General features: G+C 42.3%; 1 protein-coding gene across 2 annotated transcripts in view; it reads left to right on the top strand.

Moving 5' to 3' along the window:
• Positions 1–5,375: 5,375 nt before the first annotated feature.
• TGFBRAP1 (transforming growth factor beta receptor associated protein 1) overlaps positions 5,376–23,316 on the top strand; it is a 43,424-nt gene continuing 25,483 nt past the window's right edge. The window contains exons 1-3 of one of the 2 annotated variants that reach the window (XM_067563591.1): positions 5,376–5,548; positions 10,482–11,183; positions 18,605–18,799. In XM_067563591.1, coding sequence (XP_067419692.1) covers positions 10,499–11,183; positions 18,605–18,799 — 880 coding nt within the window. In that variant the 5' untranslated portion in view covers positions 5,376–5,548; positions 10,482–10,498. Of the gene's footprint in view, positions 5,549–10,478; positions 11,184–18,604; positions 18,800–23,316 lie in introns of both variants that reach the window. The other variant, XM_067563590.1, reaches the window with a different exon arrangement.

Below are 23,316 nucleotides of genomic sequence, written 5' to 3'. Positions count from 1 at the left end.
CGGCTGGGCGGGGGAGGCCGAAGGGATGGGGCTGCGCGCGTGCGCGCTCAGCTCGCGCCTCGCGTCACGTGAGCATCGCCCCCAGCTCGCCTTAATAAGCACAGCTGGTGCGAGGATTCGGGTGCTGGGCTCTTCGGAGCTTGAGTGAGTTCTAGTTCCACAGCGTCGGGGTAGTCACAGCTCTGCTCCTTTGTGGGGGAGACGTGTTGCACTGTGTAGTTGTCCACGGCATTGGTGTCTGTAGTGCATCCCGCCTGCGACAGGATCCTGCCGGGTGCTACCTACTTTACCTAATCAAATATTTAAGCACAAGCTTAATTTTAAGCAGAGAGTCATAGAACTGCAGGGTTGGAAGGGACCTCAAGGGATCACCTCCAGCCCCCTGAGCTGCGGCACAACCAAGTAAATCTAGACCGTCCCTGACAGGTGTTTGGCCAACATGTTCTTAAAAACTTCCAATAATGGTGATTGCACAACCTCCCTTGGAAGCCTGATCTAGTGCTCTGCTATCATTATAGTTAGAAAGCTTTTCCTAATACCTAACCTACATTTCCTTTGCTGTACATTACACCTGTTCCTTCCTGTCCTGCTTTCAGTAGACATGGAGAATAGTGGATCACCATCCTCTTTATAATAGGCCTCAGCATATCTGAGACTTATGTCTCCCCTCAGTCTCTCAGGACTAAACATGCCTGGTTTTTTTTATTATTTCCTCATAGGTCAGGTTTTCTAAGCCTTTTATAATTTTTGTTACTCTTCTCTGTAGTTTCCAATTTGGCCAGTTGACAAGTTTTATGAACTGAGCAAAAAAAGGTCAATGTAATCATGTGCTAAATGTGCAACCTAAATGTGCTAAAGACTATCCAGGAACTACAAGCACAACTAAATTACTTTTACTCTTATTTTTTATTCATTTGGCTCCCTTTCCTTTTCCATCATTTTCTTAAAATGTGGCACCCAGAACTGGATTCAGTACTCCAGCTGAGGCCTCACCAGAGCAGAGCAGAAAAGGAAAATTACCTTCCATGTCTTATATTCACCCCAGAATGATATTAGCCTTTTTGGTAACAGCATCACATTGTTGGCTCATATTCAATTTGTGATCAATTATAACCTCCAGACCTTTTTCAGAGTCATTCCATTGAAGTCAAGGATATTAGGCACATGCTTTACAGGATTAGGGCTAGACTGCTCAGCACCTGGTAAAATCAAGCTGAAAAGACATATTCCAGGACAGGATGGAAGGGCATAGTTTGTGTGATCCATGCTACCCTACCATTCACTCTGGGTAACTATTGAATTTGAGTTGAAAATCACATTACAAACTACATAGGTACCACAGCAATAGGTATTTCTCTGACTCATTAAAATAAATAAGTACAACTCAGACCTTTCCTTCTACAAACATAGTCCTCTCTTCTAAAGTTAATTTCATACAATGAACCATTAAATATGAATTAGTTGTCCAGCTAATTCTCTGTGAGACAACGTGGGTAAGGTAATATCTTTTGTTGGACCAGTCCAATAAAAGATGTTACCTCACACACTTGCTACCAACATGGCTACTACACCTATACTGCATACAAGAAGTATCTGTTGTCGTTTATGAACAATGTATCCAGCAGAGGGCAGTGGTGTACATAACAGGAGAAGAATAAAAGACCAATTGTGCTATCCTTCTAACATCTTGGACAAGATAATGCTGGTTAGTGGTGTCTGACCAGTATGGATTCATCCAGTCATTTCTAAAAGTTTCTAGCAATCCATGTTACCACTGTAGCTGAATGGAAATCTTCTGTATGTTCTTTAGGTAAGTGAATCCATCTTTATATGGTAAAGCAGCAGTTCTCAACGGGGAGCCCACAGCTCCCTGAGGAGCTGTAAGTCATTTCAGAGGGTCCATGAACACTGACACCATATGGGGCAGAAGTTCCAGTACTCCACAGGGCTCCAGCTGGGAGCCCTGAGCGCTGGCGCGCTGTGGGGCTAAAAGCCAGGAGCCCCAAGCCCTGCGGAGCAGAAGCCTCGAGACCTCCTCTCTCCCACTCCACATGGTTAAAGCTGGGAGCCCGGCGCCTCATGGGGCAGAAGCCCTGAGCCCCCCATCTGGCACACTTCTCCCCTGCCCCCGGCAGCTGAAGTCCCAAGCCCCTCCCGGCCGCAGGGCCCTGGACTTTGTATAGTATGTTGGGGGGAGGGGTGGCTCAGAAAGAAAAGATTGAGAACCCCTGTTGTAAATAAAGCACCATGCTCATCTTTGGTATTATATAAACAATAATAAATGAGAAGTGCTTCTCAAATATTAGAAGTCATTCCTTCTTTGCAGTTGCATCCTTGTACCATTTTACTATACTGCTAACACTTATGCATGTACTTAATTTTATTACTGTGAGTAATCTCATTTAAATCAGTGGAATCATAGTAGTAAAATTAAGCACATGCATAACTGTTTGCAGAATCAGGGTTTAAGAAACAACACATACCATTTACAGACTAAGTAGTTGCTACTTTTAAACTACTCAGAAAAAAATTAAAAAATCATATATAAAATATCCAAATAAGTTTGTATTGTTTTATCAAACCTAAAGATGCCATATTCTTTTAAATCAGTTTGTACTTCTCCAACCTACAACAATTTAAAAATATTTCTTTTTTTTTTTAAATACACACTAAGTAAAATCAAACCAGTCTTTCCTTGCATTTGTTACAGTATCTTCAGTTTCTAGTGTAAAAAAGTTGAAACTTCAGGGTATTTTAATATATTAAAAAACAAATTAAAGAACAGTATAGAACCATTAGTTCCTCTCAATTTGTCACTTTTTACATCAATACTGTACCTCTCTATGAATCACAAAGTATATCTTTACGTCTTTGATAACTCATATTGTTGCATATGCAACAATCCATGCTTTGCAGCAGAGCTTCTCAACATATGGGTTTCAACCCCCTTTCCCTTTCCAAATTGCTAACTCGGAGAGGAGTTTCCTGACTAGATCTCAACTAGTTGGGGAGGCAGGGACAGAAGTCCTGATATGAAAAACAGAGGTTCTGTTATGGAGACTGTAAAGACATGTTCCTGGAAAGGAACTTCTCTAGCTGTGGAAGAACAAGTTTGTCACACAAACATCCAAAAAGAATGTACAGATAGTGGGAGGGTAAAGTTTGCTGTTCTCTAATATTTGAGAAACAAATGGACTCAAGCTGAACTCTCAGGCCTAATATATGTAGTGAATGAACATCTTAAGCACAAAGATACAATGCACAATGGGGAAGAACATATACAGCAGTAACCACGAGAATCCTGTAGCACTTTAAAGACTAACAAATTTCTGCAAGCATAAGCTTTCATGTGCTGCAACCCACTTCATCAGATGCATGAAATAGAAATCAGATAGGAGGTATATATATACATCCAAGGGTAAGAAACAACAATGGGGAGGATAGGTGTAAACAAAGTCCATTCAGTTAGAGTAGATGAGGCCTATTCTCAACCTATTTACAATTGTGGGTCACATATGTGGCCCACCATATATTATGTGAGCCACATCTAATACTATCTGTATGGCCCTGAGGATGTCACATGGGTTGCAGCTGTGTGCTACTGCTGATTGAGCCACAAGTGGCCTGAGAACCACTAATATGCAGGAATACTTCATCATAATGTATCAAGAAGCAATAATACATCCACTGGTATGCCTACTTGCATATCACAGCCTACAATAATAATAATAATAGTGTAGTCAAGAGTTAATTTTCAATGTATATAACTATGTCAAATGTTGCTATTTAATATAATTGTATTCTAGCTAGGTGGGCAGTCAAGATAGTGAAATGTGCTGCTTAGTTTAAGTTTAGTCCTGGCAGAGGCTGGGAGAACCTCATGTCATTCTCAAGCAACTTTCTCTGGCCAACCCAGAAGTGAAGTTGATATACTCAGTAGGGAGGCGTAATTAGCTTTTATTGTGACTATAAGGAAGGGTGGTCCCTACACTATATTTCTGAATACTGAAAATAATAAAAATGGGTATACCCAGCAAAAGAAAGTATTTTACTGTAATTGTCAGAGTGTCAATAAATACAATGTTTGTGTATTTACACACAGGAGTTGTGTTATTAAAGTGAACAGGATGGATTTGGCTGATAAAAATGATAGCTCTGACTATTAACATTTGATGATCTGCAATAACCAGAGGTTTGGCTATTGTGAAGTAAAATAAGTGTGCACTGCTTTGAGTGAGTAATCTACTTATCCATTTAAAAACAAAATAGAGAATTAAAAATAATTACATTTGTAAATTAACCATGTTGCCATTACAACATACAATTATAATGCAATTTAAAGTACTTAATGCATTTTACAAAATTAAGAAAAAGCAAAGGGAAATAAATGATGCATCTATATATCAGTACTAATATCCTAAAAAGAAATTGAACTTGGACTTTGAATGACTCAAAACAAATTAATTGTGCACAGTCTATGTAATGGATTTTATCACTCTTACTCTGCCCCATTCCCCAGTTGCCTGTTACACCCACTTGTCTTTCTTATTGTTCCTTGTGCTCCCTCTCCCTGTCTCCACCTGTTGTCTCTTGAGCTCTTTGGGAGCAGGGACTGTCTTTTTGTTCTGTGCTTGTACAGTGCCTAGCACACCAGGGTTCTTGTCCATGGCTGGGACTCCTGAAGTACAAATAAAATAATAATAATAACAATTAATTGCTGTATCTTGTCTTAAATTAAGCCCTGATTCTGAAAGTGGATCTCTGCACCTGTATGGCGCTCCAGTGACATCACCTATATTTCACCCTATTGCATTGACTTAAATGGGGCAATTGCACATGTGCAGAGGTATGCCGGCATGAATCAGCTTGCAGCATTGGGTAAGGCCAATCTTCTAGCCAGCCACACATGGCAGTGCGTGTATTTTTACTTGCGGAGGTACTCGGCTGTCTAGTCTGAGGACAGCCGCACGGGGATGTGGTATGAATGTGCACACGAGGGCATGAACAGAGGGGCACGAGGTGTGTGTCCGAGGTTGGCATGGAGTGCATGGGGGACGTGAGCAGCTGTGCCTTTGGCATGGGGCGGGCGAGTGGACGGCACAGGGAGGCGAGGGCCTGGTGGAGGGAGATTCGGCTGGGGGCGGCATGGCGAGTTAGGGCGGTGCGTGAGGGGCCAGGAGGACACAGTGGGGCGGGGGGTGCAGAGGATGGTTGGGGGATGGGATGTGAATGGGGGCGGGGCTCCCCTCACTCAGGCCCCGCTCCCATGAAAGTCAACGGGGCGTTTCCCCTCCTTTCCCCGCCCCGGCCGAAGGACCCGCCCTTCCTCGGCTCGTCACCGGGCTCAGCCGGCGCTTCCCCCATCCCGTGTGACCGGAAGGGCTCGGGGAGCCGCCCCCGGAGGAGGAGGAGGTGGCTGGGCGGGAGCCGGGGCGGGCTGCGGCTGCCGCCAGCTGGAGGGAGCCTCGGAGGAGAGACCCGCCGCCGCCGCCGTCACTGTCACCACCACCCCGGGGCCGCCGCCCCGCTCCCGGCCCTGACAGCCGCAGTAAGCGCCGGCGCCTCCCCCAGGAGCCGCTTCCCGGCCGGGGCCGCGTTCAACGCCTCGGGCCGCAGCCGAGCCGAGCCGGCTGGGCCGCCAGCCGCCTCCCGCCCGGGCCTGAGCGCGGGGCCCGCCCGGCCCCAGCTGCCCTGGGTCCAGCGCAGCGCTGGTGGCCTGTGGGCCCGCCCCGCGAGCCGCCGGGAAGGGGAGACGGCCGGGGGCCTGCGCTCACGGCGCTGCAGGGAAACTTACTGGAGCCATTTTGTGTGCCAGGGGCTGTGTGTGTGTGTGTGTGTGAGTGAGTGTGTGTATGAGTGTGAGTGCACGTCCAGTGCTGGGGCACCACCAGAGGCTGTCGGTGTAACGTGTGCCTCAGAGCCCCAGTAGCTGCTCTCTCTGCCCTGGGCGAGGCAGGTCAGGGGTGCTTCAAACCGGGCAATCTAGCCTGGACTCTTCCTAGCGAGCAGCATGGTACTGACTGGGAAGACAGGCTGGGGGCCGTGATAGGACCAACTTCAGCTGGTGAGAGAGACCAGCCTTGGAGCTGCCCGGAGCTGCTCTTCAGGTCTGGGAAAAGTGCCCCGACCGGCATCACCGCTAAATACAAAGTGATGAGAGGTAGTGCTTAGCACTTGCTGTAAGGGACCATTCAAGATATACTGGACCCTTAACACCGCTGCAGTTAGAACAAAAAAAAGGGGGGGATGGGATGGGTTAGTGGGTTATAGGTTGTTTTAATGAGCCATAAATCTAGTGTCTCTGTTCAGCCCATGATAGTTAGGGTCTAGCAGAGTTAAGAATTGAAGCTCTGAGGCTCAAGGTGTGCAGGTTAGTGATGGCTTTGTGAAGAATGTTCACCCACAGGTGATAAGCATGTTTTTGTGTTTACCTCACCCACTCTAAAATTTTGGGACCAACACAGCTATAATTACACTGCATACTACATTGTACTGACTAATCAGTGTGACAAAACAGTGTAGTTAAAAAACGTAAAAAATGAAGGATGTTTTGCAGTTATCATTGGAAGGCCTTAAGAGGAGGCTTTCCAATGATATCTCCAAAATGTTCTTAATTTACATTTAAAAAGTCAGACTGTTGTGTGTTGTAAGTAAATTGAATGTGCAGATAACATGTAACAATACTAATTACAGTGGATGCTACCATGTATCTTATTTAGGTGATGTTCAATAACTTCACTTTTCTGTGAGAGGTGGACTCTGACTTTTATAAGGAACGGCATATTGTTCCAGGGTACATATTCTAGTGCTGTGTGGGATCTTTCTCTTTCTCTCTCTCACTATATTATATAGCCATAGAACCTCTTTCCTCCAGACTTCCATGATTTGGTTTTAGTGCCTTAGGCTACAGGAAGATTGTAATTCTGTTTTGATTACTTGTATATCTTTTTTTCTATCCTCTTTATTCTGAAGTATTTTAAAATAACATTCTTGGTCAGGCCAGAACTGTATAGCTCTCCCAGTGGCACATATTAGCATTTTAACCCTGGGCTACAGGAACTGAGTGAATGTTGACAGCTTCAAGTAAAAAGGCCAGTTGAGAGTCTCTAGGGACTGGCTTTTCATTTTAGGCTACAGGCTATTAGATTTTTGTTTTGGCAGTCAATCTGTGTGCAGTCCTTTTACTTTATACATTGTGCTTCTTTTGATAATATTGTGGGACAACGTGATTACATTTCCCCAGAAATTCCCATTCTCATTTTACCCTGGGCTATTTCATTCTTAGGGTCTGCTTTCATTGTGTAAGGTAAGAAGCCTAATTTAAACCCTAAGTGAAGAGGCAATTCTAAAATAGTACAAATAAAATTTTCAGTTTGGGATTTCAATTGGTAGTTCCTGTTTCTAAAAGAGCAGTCATATTTAGTTACCTTTTCAGGCTTTTTAGAGGAAAATGTGACCAGATTTATCTTATGGTGAGATTCTTAACCCAATATAAATGCTATTTTGGAATAGGTGCTCCCTTTTCATTCAGGTACATGTTTATTTTGATCACTTTTAAAGTGCTAAATGAGAAAGTACTGGTTGTGAAGGCAAAGCAGCAAACAGCATAGTCAAAAACAGCTTGGTGTAATGCTTTAATGACCCAGGTTTGCAAACATTTTCCCAAAATAGTTTCCAGTGGTGTCTTTCTGAGGAGGCTTATATTTTTCTGTGATCAGATTGTTCAAAAGTAGACAGTGTTTTGGGAATATTGATGAAAACTTTCATATTTAATGCTTTGATATTTATTCACTGAATAATGAATAGTATTGTTTTGGTGGTGTTCATATTCTGGAACTTGTGCAGGTAGATGTTTGGGACACAAGCATTTTATTTGACATTTGTTTTTTGTTTATTTCTAAGTACTTGTGGACTAGTAATCATTACTTCTGTCTTCCCACAGGCTTCCAACAGATATATTCAAATGATGTTCAGAGTAGCGCCAGTCTGTACCCTGACTTCAAAGACTGGTCAGAATTCTCAGGTTTTAGGGGCACATTAGAGGGAGATCTAGTTTATCACCCACTGTATTTTCCCACCAACTCTGTCAGGCGTGTGGGAGAGCTACTTTCTGGTGGTTCACATTTCTTAAGGACAAGGATCTCATGGAGTAGGAAAAGCTAGTCAGTACTCAGGTTTTATTAATGACACACATGCTTGTTCACCTAATACTTGGCACATGAAATGGGAAATTAATTTTAGTTTTCCATATTGAATTTGGATATAATGAAACTCCATTGATAGTATCCGTGAGTAGATTCTGTGTAAATCATGATTTCATGAAAAGCTTGGAAATCATGAAAATGTTCCGAATAATCTTTCCATTTTTTTAAAAAAGGAAAATGTCTACAACAAAGTCTTCGGTACAAAAAAACTTACTTAGCTTATACTGCTATGTGCAAATATAACCATCCTTGAAACTGACTAAATTTAGTTGTAAAATTAATTCCATGGAAAATGTGAATTCATTACTTTTCCATTTACACTGTAGCAAATTTTCTAAAAAAGTAAAATAAAATCTGTGATTTACACAGGGCTCTATCAATGAGATTTATGTTCTGCAGAATATACCTGTCATACAGGGAAAAGTGCTACTTGATTATGATTATGAAGAGAACCTTCTGCATGGGAATCAATGTAGTTGTGTAACAAACTGCACTGAGAACAGGGAACAGTACCCATTAATTTTTGTGATGTTGACTTTTAAATCTCATGAGAACACTTTATGGGTCATATTTTTAAATAACTTGGGTGTGCAGACCGTTCTGTGGCTAAATCTGGTAATTGGAAATGCCGGTAGTCAGAGTGCAGAAATAGTATTGTTCTTAATTTTTCCTCACAGAATGAAACTGAAAACTTCCAGTTAAAACTTAGTTATTATTTGAGGATACCGTATGGCTTTTTATTTTTGCATAAAGCGCCCATTATCTGGGAGATTTGCTATGGATTGTGTGTAGTGAATTACTCTAGCTTTAACTCGAGCCCAGAGGCTACAAGTAAAAATATAATTTGGCCCTCTTAAAATGAGTTTTGAAAGACTTTTTTTCTACATCAAATATCAAACTGTTTCAATATATTGGACTATGTAAATTGCAGTTTTGGCTACTGTGAACTACTGTTTTACAACACCAACACTTAAGTTATTTAGTATTTTATTTCTTCTGCTTTGAGATGGATTCTCTATGGCCGAATAAACTAGGTCTAGACTTTTTGTCTTGCAAATCAAAAACTTGTATGTTTGAATGGATTGCACACCTTGTTTTAAATTCAGAAAAAGCAATAATTGTCTTTGCAGCAATTTGTGCTCAAATTTCTTGTCTGGATTTTTCCCCCCTATTTTTAGAATGCTATGAAAAGTTACTTCTACAGTGCCCAAAATATGCTAGTGCCTTTGCATGTAGACACAGAATAAGATGCGTGCTTGCTTGCTTGCTGTTGTGTTACACTAGTGACCACTTGGGAGCTCCATATGTTGAAGTATAGAACTAGAAAGTAACAGTATAGCAATTGGAAGAGGCCTGTTTGCTTATACATCCAGAGCAACCAGCTATATTCTCAAGTGAGCTGTGCTCTGAATTAACCAAAATGCTTCCATTTTTCTGTGCACCCTTTACACATGCTTTTTCAATTTATTCAGTCCCCTAAGGTTTTCCTCACTTCTGATTCAAAAGTCACCTTGCAAAGGAAGAATGTTTTGAATGTACACACCACAACCCAGAGTGCTTGAGGGTTATGTGTTGTTTACTCTCTTTGACATGCACTGCCTTTTAAAAGTAAAAGATATTATGTGCATATTGACAATGGAATATGCCTATGATTAGAATCAGAAGATTTCTGAATGGCTTATTTTATAATGGCATTCTAGACTGTCATTAACTTAAATTTGATCAAAAAGGGCACAAAGTGCTATGTGAAAGATGTTAACTTACTAGTCTAAAAACTGTCTTTCTTTAAAGGGTTTTGATGGTAGCCAAGCCTTTTACATGTTAAAGACAGAGGGGTAATCATTTCAAATTGGTTAAGTCCCATTGAAAATCAATGGGACTTGCGTGCTTTTATTATTTGTATTGTGAAAGCACCTAGAAGCAGCAGTCTTTGCCAGGGCCCCACTGAGTTGGATGTTCTTGAAAAATTTTTTGGTTTCCTTCTAATTGGGATTGCTTTGGAATTTGGTTGCTTTCTTTCAGGAGCAGCCTTACAAAGAAGTATTAGTTTGTTTTTTGTCTTTCATACTTAGCATGGGAGTAACTTAGCAAATTGTACTGTATGCAAACTGATGGTTTCTAGTTGATTCAAGTAGAAAATGCTATAATTTATATTTCTGAGAGAGCTGACAATCTGATGTTCTGAGTTTGATTCGATAACTTGTTCGCTAGATGATGTTTGGCCTTGCTTTATGTGGATATGAATAAAATGCTGTTTCTTTCTCCCTTTCAAAGCAGATCAGCCAGAAGACACAATGAGTGTGAAGGCCTTCAAGCTCGTTCCTGCTGTTGAGCGGGAGATGCTAATGGGAGACAAAGCTCGAATCAACGTTGAATGCATTGAGTGCTGTGGGAAAAACCTTTATATTGGAACCAATGACTGCTTTGTCTATCACTTCCTACTGGAAGAGAAGATACCATCAGTGGGAAAAATAACTTTTGCTGCCACCAGACAACTGCATAAGTACTTGGGCTTCAAGAAAGCAGTCAGTGAGCTGAAAGCAGCTTCAGCACTCAACAGGCTACTGGTGCTTTGTGACAGTGCTATAACATTAGTTAATATGATGAACCTGGAACCTGTCCCCACTGGAGCTAGAATCAAAGGAGCTGTTACATTCACGTTAAATGAAAATCCTGTGAGTGGAGACCCTTTTTGTGTAGAAGTTTGCATTATCTCAGTGAAACGGCGGACCATACAGATGTTCATGGTATACGAGGATAGAGTCCAGATAGTGAAGGAAGTGTTCACTCCAGAGCAACCCTGTGCTGTGGCTGTAGATGGTCATTACTTATGCCTTGCACTTACTACACAATATATCATATTGAATTATAATACTGGCATCTCCCAGGATCTGTTCCCTTATAGCAGTGAAGAGAAACGGCCAATTGTGAAAAGGATAGGCAGACAGGAGTTTCTGCTGGCTGGACCTGGAGGATTAGGTGAGACTAAAATTTTTGTAATTTTCAATTTAAAACTCTGTTTTAAGATCAACTGCCTGGATTGAGGTCACTTTAGTAATTTGATGCCATAATGTAGAATAAATGCTGCATTTCCTTACAGGCTATACTTGCAATACTTGAAAATGAAAGATAAGTAGCATCCGTAAAACTAGTCCTAGGTATTCTTATTGCACAGTTTTACAAGTTTGCAAAATCTGCATAACACTTTAAAAATGGTAAACTTGAATTGATGTAGATAAACTTGGTTCTGAGGTGTCTATAGCAGTGGTGCTCAAACTTTTCCTGTCGTACCTTCCCCCCTTTCCCCCACCCCCGCTAGTAATGGAATCTGTCTGGGCCCCCCCTCCATTATTGTACAGGCAAGGCTTCCTCAGCAGCGCAGCTTGGGCTGAAGGCAGAGCTGGAGAGGAGGAGAGACTGGGGCTAGAGACATGGGTGGAGCAGAGGCTGGAGGCCCAGAGCCGTGGGAGCTGGCCCAGGCCCTGCCATGTGCCCTTCCCACCCCCCTGCATGTTCCTCTGCATCCTCTCTACAGGGGCACGTCTCTCAGTTCGGGGACCACTGGTCTATAGTGAAATAAAAACATTCAGGTGTAATGAATTGTACTCTTCTTCATTGGATCATTACCTTTTCAATTTTCTTGGCTTTTTTTCCCCTGCCTTCCCCAACTAGCTAAATCCTGTTCCATTTTCCATTTTTGTTCCTACATGAAGGTTCTAGACACAATGATAGAATAGGCCCTCTGCCTATCTCACTCAGCATAATATCTAAGGCCAGGTTTAGTCTAAGAAAATAGGTTGTGTTCAAACCCACAGTAGTGTAAAAATATAATTAGGAAGGCCAAAAAGAATTCAAAGAGTAGCTAGCAAAAGACATAACTAACAGCAATTTTTTTTTTTAAAGTACATCAGAAGCAGGAAACTTGTCAAACAATCAATGGGTCACTTGGACCATTGAGGAGCTAAAGAAGCACTTAAGGGAGATCATGCCATTGCAAAGAAGCTAAATGAATTATTTGCATGAGTCTTCATTGTGGAGGATGTGAGGGAGATTCCCACACCTGAGCCATTCTTTTTAGGTGCCAAATCTGAGGAACTGTCCCCAGATTGAGGGGTCAATAGAGGACTTTGAAATTAAACAGTAATAAATTGCCAGGACCAGATTGTAACCACCCAGGGGTTCTGAAGAAACTCAAATATGAAATTGTAGTGTATATATCCTGTTGGTTAAATCAGCTGCTGTATGAGATGACTAGCAGATAGCAGCTTATGTGATTGCCTCGAGAGCCTTTCTTAAAAATCAGCAATCATGGCAATTACAGGTAAGCCTGACTTCAGTACCAGGCAAATTGCTCTGTTGTATAGTTTCAACCAGAATTATCAGACACATAGATGAACACAATATGTTGGGGAAGCATCAACATGGCTTTTGTAAAGGGAATTAGAATTTTTTGAGGGTGTCAACAAATGTGGACAAGGGTGGTCCAATGGATATAGTGTACTTGGACTTGCAGAAAGCCTGGAAAGTCCTTCCTTCTCCAAAAGGCTGTTAAGCAAACTAAGCAGACATGGGTTAAGAGGGAAGATCCTCTTATCGTTCAGTAACTGGTTATGGTAGGAATAAATTCATTTTTTCCAAAAGGGGGAGAGGTAAACAGGCTCCTGAAAGGATCTGTATTGGGACCAGTGCTGTTCAACATGTTCATTTATGAACTAGAAAAAGGGGTAAACAGTGAGGTGGCAAAGTTTGCAGGTGATACAAAATTACTTTAGATCATTGAGAGAGACCAGGTGAGTGAGGTAATCTTTTTTTACTGGACCAACTTCTGTTGGAGAGAGAGGGACAAGTTTTCAAGCCACAAGGAGCTCCTCTTCAAGTCTAGGAAAGGTAGTCTGAGTGTGCCAGACCTGAAGAACTACTCTGTGTGGCTCAAAAGCTTGTCTGTCTCTCTCTCTCTTTCCAACAGAAGTTGGTCCAATAAAAGAGAGTACCCCACCCACCTTGTCTCTATAATATCCTGGGACCGAGGTAGCTAAGTACAAAGCAGACTATGAAGAGTGACAAATGGATCTCACTTAACTGGGTGACGAGGCAACAAAATGGCAGATGAAATTCAAAATTGATAAATGCAAACTAATGCATATTACCAAAATTAATCCTAATTATACATACAAAATGAGAGTCTAAATAAGCTGTTTCCACTCAAGAAAGAGGTCTTGGATAGTTCTCTGAAAACATCTGCTCATGTGCAGCAGCAGTCAAATAAAGTTAACAAAATGTTAGGGACCATGAGGAAAGGGATAGATAAGACAGAAACATAAAGCTACTATGTAAATCCATGGTATGCCCACACCGTGAATACTGCATGCAGTTCTGGTTGCGCTCGCGCGCGCGCTCTCTCTCTCTCTCTCTCTCTCTCACATATAGGAATTTGGAAAAGTACAGAGGAGGGCAACAAAAATGATTAAGGGTATGAAACAACTTCCAAATGAGGAGAGATTAAAAAGACTGAAAAAGAAAGATAGCTAGAAAAGATATGATGAAGAGGGGATAAGATAGAGGTCTATAAAATTCTGAATGGTGTGGAGAAAGTGGATAAGAAAATGTTGTTTACCCCCTCACATAACACATGAACAAGGGATCACCCAATGAAATTAATAGGCTGTAGGTTTAAAACAAACAGAAGGAAGTACTTCACACAATCAACCTGTGGAACTTGTTGCCAGGGGATGTGGTGAAGACCAAAAGTATAACTGGGTTGAAAAAAGAATTAGGTAAGTTCATGGTGGATAGGTCCCTCAATGGCTATTAGCCAAGATGGTCAGACCTCATGGTCCCTGGGGGGTCCCTAAACTTGTGATTGCCAGAAGCTGGGACTGAACATTAGGGGATGGATCACTTAATAATTGCCCTGTTCTGTTCATTCTCTGAAGCACCTGGCATTGGCTACTGACAGAAGACAGGATATTGGGCTAGAGGGACCATTGGTCTGATACAGAGGGACCATTCTTATGTTTTTAACACAAGTGTGAACAGGGTTTAATACCTTTTTCCAAGTCTAGACAGGGCCTAACTGCTTGAGTCTAGCATTACTTACTTTGCCTGTTATAAAATTTGTAGATCTTCTTTAATTCTGTTTAACTATAATTTTCTACATTCTTTCCTTTACCATCCCCTTCAGTGACTTGAAGAAGAATTGGGTACCTCCAGCACTCTTCTTGGTAGGTTATAATGTGGTTATAGTTAGGTTCTATATATCTTGGCATTTAAGTGTTACTGCTCTGCTAACAAGAATCATTTTAAACATGGTTCCAACTAACACTTGACACTACTGTATACAGGACTAGGCCAGAGCAGATGTTGATGAGGGTTTATTTTCTTTATAATGGTTATCATTACCATGCATGCTTACTGGACATAGTAAGTTCACAGTTGCTTGCACTATGTAGTCATCAGTTACCAATATAGTTGTTTTTGTTTTCTTCTCACCACTTGAAAAGCTCCTAATACCACCATTCCATTGCAGCCAAAAATTCGATCACTTCACCTAATTGGATATAGCCCATTTTGACAAACTAAGGGCTTGTCTACACTGGTGCTTATGCCAGCAAAACGTTTTGTCGCTTGGGTGTCTGAAAAAGACATCCTGATGAGCGACATAAGTTTTGCCAGCATAAGCACTAGTGTAAACAGCGCTATGTCGCCGGGAGAGCTCTTCCACCAACATAGCTATTGCCCCTCATTTAGCTGATTTTATTATGTCGGCGGGAGAGCTCTTGCAGCTACGCTAGTGCTCATGCCTGCAAAACTTATGTCGCTCGGCCAGGTGGTGTTTTTTTTTTTTTTTTTTTAAATACACCCCTTAGCGACACAAGTTTTGTCAGCATAAGCATAAGTGTAGACAAGCCCAAAGGCCAAAGCAGCAGAAAAGTGAGGCTTAGTTTGGCTGACTTGTTTATGTGCACACCCAGCAGCATGCTATAAAAGAAAAATGCTGGTGTCTGGGTGTCTAAAAATTGATAATGGGAGATAGAGCCTTAAATCTCTGCATTTCCAGTTTTGAAACTAGATATTTCAGTAGTGGCTAATATGTTACCATCACATAGCTACTCAGTTTTCTATGTTAAATGAGTTGGTGATTTCATTCTAGTTCCCAGTAGCCAAGTGTCCACATCACAGAAACCACCAAAACCATTGTTGGCAATAATTGGCAACTTCAAATGAAGATGAAGACAAAAAGTATCCTTTTGCTATATAGGCCTTTCAGGTTCAGGGCTGAGATAAACAGGCAGAGATTGGCTTCAGAAAGTACTGTACTGTTACTGCCCATGCTTTACTTGTTTCAGAGAACTTAAATGTCTGGGATCACTAAAGTCACAAAAACCAAAATGTACTAGTACAATATTCCATTTTTTTAATTATCAGTTTGTTTTGAACTTTCTTTAGGCACACACAGGCAGATGAATGGAAAATTTTAACTATATTTAAAATGTGTTTGGGGTCAGGGTTTACTGCTGATTATTGTACATGGGACCAAGCTATTCTTATACTTATTAAAAATAGGATGCAGGCACAGTGAGTAAAAACATACAGGCATATTGCAGAAGAGCTACTCCAATTTAACTTGTATACTCCTACATTTCTGATCTCTAGCTATATCCAAGCTCATGGCAAAGTTGGACCTAACTTCTGCTGCAAAGCTTCTAAAGTGGTCATCAGTGAAATCATGATTGGGCTTCAGTTAGCTTCCTTTTGAGATGAAAGAACAATGTCAATTTCTGAACTGTTGTTGTAGACTCTAGAAGTTTAGATTCTGCAGCATAGTTCAATGGCAAATTTTACATGTAGGATCATAGGAAACACAGGACTCTGGTTTAACCCCTTTTTAAAATGAGATTGGTCCACCTGAACCCTTATTTCATCAGTTTAAGAATCCTGTCAAAATATGTAGCAATCTCTCATATTCCTATTGAAAAAGCTTTTTAAAAAAAATAATTCTGAGCAGCACAATCTTAAATCCATGCTTAAATAAGTACTCAATAACTTAGCGAAACGAGATGAGTGAGGTAATGTTTTATTGGGCCAACTTCTGTTTGTGAAAGACTCTTTTGAGCTACACACCGTTTTTCAGATCTGGGAAAGTGACTCAGGGCTGGTCTACACTAAAAAAATTACATTGATCCAACTATGTCAGTCAGGGATGTGAAAAATCCACACCTTGGAGTGATGTAGTTAAGCCATCCTAAGTCCCCGTGTAGATAGCATTAGGTCAATGAAAAAATTATTCTGTCAACCTTGCCCTTGTCTACACTACAAACTTATGTCTGTATAATCCACACCCCTGAGCAGCGCAGTTATACCAACCTAATTCCTAGTGTCAACAGCACTGTCGACTGGCATCATTCTCCCATTGACATAGCTACTTCCACTCAGGGAGGTGAGGTACCTATGCTGATGGGAGGAAGCTCTCCCATTGGTGTAGGTAGCATCTTCACTAAGTACTATAGCTGTGCAATTGCACTGGTGCAAGTGTAGGCAAGCCCTTAGCTACCGCTTCTCAAGGAGGTGGATTACCCATGTTGTACTGCTGTAGTGTTTCAAGTGTAGACAAACCCTCAGAATGTCATAGCTAAACAAGGTGGAACAGATTGTTTAGCATAAGTAGTAAACGCATTGTAAGAGACCATGCAAAGAGAAGTGTTCCATTAATACCTTTACTTTCATAGGACAAAAAAGCGGGGTTAGTGGGTTGCAGGTAGTTGTAGTAAACCGTAATCCAGTGTCTTTATTACAACCTTGATTTTTAGTGTCTAGCAAAGTTATGAATTTAAGTTCCCAGGCTTGTCTTTTGGAAGGTGTTTTACAGGTTTCCTTTGAAGCCAAGAACTGAGAGGTCAGATATGAAGGGATTGTTTTGTGAAAAGTTTCAGTCCAAGAAAGTATGTAAAAGATATTGAATGGCTTGTATTCCAAAGAATGAAATGAATAGTATACCTCTTGGTTTTAAACATTTACCGATGTCATTGCTAACACCCAACATGATGATCAAATACCGCCAGGCTGATTATTTTTGTATGCTAGAATAGTCTACAAATCAGTGCAGGGCTTTGCATGGAGTTAGAACATTGTTTTAAAGTAGTCTCTATTAATTATAAACTTGGCATATTGAATTATATTATGAAGCCTAATTTAAGTGATTTTATTATCTCTGGATATAGAATATTCTGTATAAAGAACTGTATAAAAGGCTTGATTGACATAAGGAATTTACTGCACAACCTTTGAAAGTGCTAATTGGATTTTCTTTCATAACAGAGATGCTGCACCAGCATCTGAGGGGAAGTAGGGAGGGAGAGAGACCCCTAAAGTCTACTATATGATTAGTGGCAAATAGTCCAAAAGAGAGAGATGTGTCTAACTTACTGAGCGGTTACTTGAAAAAATCCAAAATACATAGTCTAGGAGAGAAAATGCCAACAAATTAAGTGGAAAGAGCCTACTAAAAAGTCAATAAGACTTTGAAGATTATGTATTCTCATTTTTAAAGTTGTTTGTTAAATCTTTCGTGTCCTATTTTTTTCTGTTTGCCTTGTGGAAGCTCTTGCAAAGCAAATTGCTATACCTTTATTTCTGGATTTCTTTTCAAATGATAAACACAAATGACTTGCAAGGGGGAAAAAACCCCTCTTTTGAAAGAATTGAGGCCTTCACTTTGCTATAGCAATTGACTCAGGAAATATGGGTGAACTGAATTTAACGTGGAGACTGAAATACTCTGCTGGCATTTGAGATGTTCAAGGGAGCAGACAGGTCAAACTGCAGGAGGAGTGGTGCTCAGGCAACCTGTAGGAGGAATATTTCTATTTTCACTAAAATAGCAATGTCAGAAGGGACAGGCTGATATGATTCTATGAAACCTAGCACTGGAAGGGAACTTGAGATGTTATCTAGTCCAGTTCCCTGCACTTATGGCTGGACTAAGTATTATCTAGTGGGTTTGGCCATTAAAGAGCATCCAAAATGTATGCACCTTAAGTTTTTAAAAAATAGTCCACAGTAAGTTTCTTGGACTCAAATTATTTACATCTGGGAGGAATGAGCGGTGAAAAGAAGTTTGCATCATCTTCCTGTGCACAAGGAAAAGAGATTTTTTTTGTGTATACTACTTCGAACATAATTAATCAACAAATGTCTAATTGCAATAGGATCCCTGGAGATTCAGTGTGTTGTAAAAAGTTTACAGAAATGCCCTTCCATTGTAAAAAGTTCTGTATTGTTTACACTTGTAAATTACTCATGCTTGGCTGGTGGCAAGAAAGGTTACACTGCTTGACTCCTGGAAATCTGGGAAAACTGCAGGCTTTGGCACAAGCTTCAGACTTTCTTCCCTTTCTTTGCAGGTATGTTTGCAACTGTGGATGGTATTTCCCAGCGTGCCCCAGTGCACTGGTCAGAGAATGTGATTGGAGCAGCCCTGTGTTTTCCTTATGTAGTTGCTCTAGATGATGAGTTTATTACAGTGCATAGCATGCTGGATCAGCAACTAAAACAGACGATACCTTTTAAGGAAGGCCACATCCTACAAAACTTCGAAGGTATTATCTAGTACGCATATATCTTTGCATGAGTTTCTTGGGACATAAAAAATCGAACTTTATGCTAACCTAAAATAAAGTAAAAAACAGTGGGCTCCTATTGAAGATCAAGATGCCTCTCCTGAAACACAATGGAACATCCTTAAATGTAATACTTTACCCTGCTGTTAATATTCTTTACCAAAAATGCTGTGTTCCTACAGAACATTGCATATGAAGCTTCTTGTTCTTCTTTGAGTGATTGTCCTTATTGTATTGCACTTTGGGTTAGGCATGCACATCATATGCTGGAGAATTTGAAAGTGGTGTCTGTTGGTCCGTGCATGCCCCGTGGCTCACCTTGTGCCTCCAACCAAGGGGATAAAGGGCAGAGCGGGCCAACCATCTCTCCAGTTCGTTCTCACCGCCACACAATGCAAGTTAAAACCTCTGTGTCCATAGCTTCATCTTTGTGACTTAAGATACTATTTAGCTCGCTAAATAGTTTTTAGCATCTTGTACAGCTAATAGTTTGTGTTTTCGTAGTTCTTTGTGCTAGACTAAACTTTGGGGGAACACTCCTGCCCCCCACCCCCGTATCCTATGTGGATACTGGACTCCATGCCCAGGATTCTGAGCTTCAGACTCTGCTTCCTGCCTGTGATCCTTCTCAGTCAGTGACAACCACCAGTGCTGCTTGGACTGCCCCAGGGAAACTCACATCACTGCACCTCGCTGTGATGTATCTGCCACTTGTTCCCCAGCCATACTGGAGAAGAGCAGGATCTCCACCTTCAAAACACCGCATAGAAAAGGCCAGGAAGTCTCAGTTGGCGCAAGCTGGGGAACCCTCCTTCCCTCCCCTCTTTCTCCTCCTCCCGGTACAGCAGCCTGACTCAACAGCAGGAGGCTCAATCCTTGCTAAGACCAGCACTGGTGCCAGAGGATTTACCCTCATAGATCTTCTGGCTGGATCTTCTTGGGATCCCAGGGAGCAGCTCTCTCAAATGCATGAGGCTAAGTCTTCCTCGAAATCCACTTAGAATAAGTCAGATTCGGCTCTGAGCAAACCCAGCACTTCAGCCTAAGAGGACTTAGTATGTATTAAGTCCCAGAGGCTTGACAAGAAAGCTCATAAACATCAGACTCGGTCAATAACAGAACGTGATCCGTTGATACTGTCATCCACAGCACCTCTGAAACCTCTGGATTTGTTGGCACTGACAAAGATCATTCACCACTTACCCCCTCCGCACCATCTTTGACAGCATTCTGTCCAGCTCCAGTGGTCTGGGCAGAAACAATCCTATTTGCACTGGGGAGAACTGGGTCCCGTGCTGTTCCATAGGAGATCTTCGCACTCTTGGGTACAGAATTCCCTACACTGGGTTTGTTCCTTTCCAGAGATATCATAACACCACCTGAGGAGTCAACAGCTTGGAGAAGTTGATCACCCGTTCCTTCCTTTAGATACAACTTCTCTCCTGTGGCACCAACGGTACCACCTCTGGAACAGGAATCAACTTTCTCCTCATTGGGGAAACTCCGAACCACCCGAGGAGACTGTTTCCTTACCCTACATATTCTCCGCCATTCAAAAGACTTACACCATCTTGGGACCAACCTCCACATTTATCTCTGATTCGCTGTCACCCCTTGTTATGGGGGGGCCTCTGCGTCCCCTTTTTGACGCTTTCTACTGGCCGTAGTGAGGGACCTTGAACCAACACACCCCTGCACAATTGGTCAGATCTGCTAGTGAGTCACTCTGTGCCTCCCCTTGAAGGAGGCACTCAGATTCTCTTCCCCACAGATCCCTCAAAGGAGGAAGAGCAATACACACCGGATCTGGCAGTTCCGCTGGAACCAGCAAGATGGCCATCTTACTGCTTCATCTGGAGACAAACTCCTATGTCTCCCTCCACCTAATCCAAAAATGAATTCAGGGAGTTCCATGATCATCTTCATAGAGTTGCTTGTGAATTATAGATTGCTCTTGAAGAGGTTTAGGAATCCTAGCACAAACTCCTTAACATCCTCTACCCATCTGGATCCAACAAAATAGTGCTCCCTGTTAATGAAGCTATAATGGAGCCAGCTAAGGCTGTTTGGCACACCCCTGCCACCTGCGCTTACACCCCCAAGAGGGCAGAAAAAATTATGTGCCAGCCAAAGAGGCTGAATCTTTTGTTTTTTCACCCCTCTCCCAACTCTTTGGTGGTCAAAGCAGTTTCCAAAAGGACTAGACAACATCACCTCTTATCTATTCCTGTGGACCAAGAGGATAAGCACCTAGACCTATTGGGGGGAGAGGTGTTCTCATCATCGAGCCTCCAGCTCAGGATAGCCAACTACCAGGCACTAATGGCCAAGTACAGCTTCCTGAGCTACTCCAGATTTACAGAATTGACTAACAATCTTCCACAACAGGACAGAGTTTGTTTCCAGGTGATGATAGATGAAGGCAAATTAATAGCAAAGACCACCCTCCAGTCTCAGTTGATGTCACTGACGCATACTTCAGAGCAGTGGTTCTCAGCCTGTTTACCATTGTGGGCCTCATATTCAGCTCTTTGTGTTAGGTGGGCCTCATCTATACAACATATATACTACCTGTATGGCCCTGAGGATGTCACCAAGTTGCAAGCAGGCTACTGGTTGAGAACCACTGCACTAGGCTACTGCCTTTGTTATGCATAGAGAGTCATGGCTCCATATGTCATGGTTCCCAAGAGAACCCATGGTTCAGAATAGAATGGATCAGTTAGTCAGAAGACAGGACAGAGGGATTCGTCTATCTAGAAGGACTCTAGGGCTACTTCCGCTCTCTGGGGTATATGTACACGTGCTCCCAGGAGAAAGTTCCATCGACAATCATCTAGACCTATGTCTCAACAATATTTTTATCAGAGGCCCTATGAACCACCACGCAAAAGGCAGAGAGTTTAAAGGACCTACTTCCCTTCACCTTCTGCAACAGACTTGGCATCCCCAATCTCAACCCCCCAGTGAGGTGCTATTTTTGACGGGAGCTCTAGAGTTGCAGCCACTACACTCAACATTGCCCAACCTCCATACACCATATGGAGGTCATCTAATGCTCTCTCAACACGTGGAATGCAATAACAGACTGGTGGGTGACAAATGTCATCCATTCTGGCTATACGAACAAGTTTGCACCCTGCCTCCTCCATAGTCCCCTCCCCCTTCCGGGACCACTTTCAATACTAGTCTCAAGCAAGACGTGGACTCCCTGTTGGTGAGGAGCAGCAGAATATGTGTCCGTCCCCCCACCGTGTCCCTCCCCCCCGAATACTACAGGAGCAGCTTTTACTTGACTTATTTCCTTATACCCAAAAAGAACGGCAGATGGAGACCAGTTCTCAACGTCCATCACCTCAACTGCTTCATTTGCAAACTCAAGTTTCATATGGTCATGCTGGCTCTTATATTACCATCGCTACAAAAGGACGCGTTTACAGCTCTCTATATGAAAGATGTCTACTTTAATGCAGATATTCATCCCGCTCAGATGCTTCCTCAGATTCTTGGTGGGGTCTGACCATTTTCAGTACAGAATGCTCCCTTTCAGCATAGCAACTGCCCCCCAGAGTCTTCACTAAAATATTCGCAATGGTAGCAGTTCACACCAGACACCTCGGTCTTATTGTTTTTCCCCTACCTTGATGACTGGCTTCTTGTTGCTAAGTCATGCCAGAAGGTTCATGCATCAACTCTAATGATGTTACACCTCCTCTCTTCCATGGGGATAGCATAAATGCCAAAAAATCTATTCTCGTCCCCACGCAAATTGTGGACTTCATTGGGCCACTCTGGATTCGGTCAGCACAATGGCATTCTTGCCAACAGACATGTTTGACCATGAAGAATGTTGTAGCACCTATGGCAATCACCCTTGAGTACAATGCCTATCTCTCTTAGGTCCTATGGCCTCATGTCCCTCCGTTAGCAAGACTCCACGTTAGTTGCCTTCAAGCATGGCTCCACTTGGTTATACTCTCCAAACTGCCACTCTGTGAGCTTTATGGTAACAATGTCTGCAGAGGTGGTTTTCTTCTCTACTGTGGTGACAAATCCTCAACAGGTACAAGTGGACGTCCCGTTTCTTCCCTTCTCTCTACACAGGACCATTATCACAGTCGTATCCCTGTTTGGTTGGGGAGTCTACATGGACAGCCACACAACACAAGGTGCTTGGATGCTCCAAGAATCTAGGATGCACATCGATATTCTAGAGTTATGAGCAGTCGGAAGGCATGCAAGGCCTTTCTTCTGTTCATCTGCACTCACCATGTCCTTATGCTGTTGGACAACATTATGAACCTCTTCTACATCAACAAACGAGGAGGAGCAAGAGCCATCTCCCTGTGTACAGAAGCACTCAGCTTGTGGAACTGGTACGTCAGCAACCAAATCACCCTCTCAGCAGCCTTGAAAATGAAATACACTCAGACTCCCTCAGCAGACATTTTGCAGTCAACCTCGAGTGGGAACTCCACAATTCGGTACCATTCAGT

The sequence above is a fragment of the Emydura macquarii genome, unplaced genomic scaffold (genome assembly GCF_026122565.2).
Source record: "Emydura macquarii macquarii isolate MOO-44397 ecotype Brisbane River unplaced genomic scaffold, CSIRO-AGI_Emac_v2 contig_2531, whole genome shotgun sequence".
NCBI lineage: Eukaryota > Metazoa > Chordata > Testudines > Chelidae > Emydura > Emydura macquarii.
This window is presented reverse-complemented; position numbering and strand designations above follow the sequence as displayed.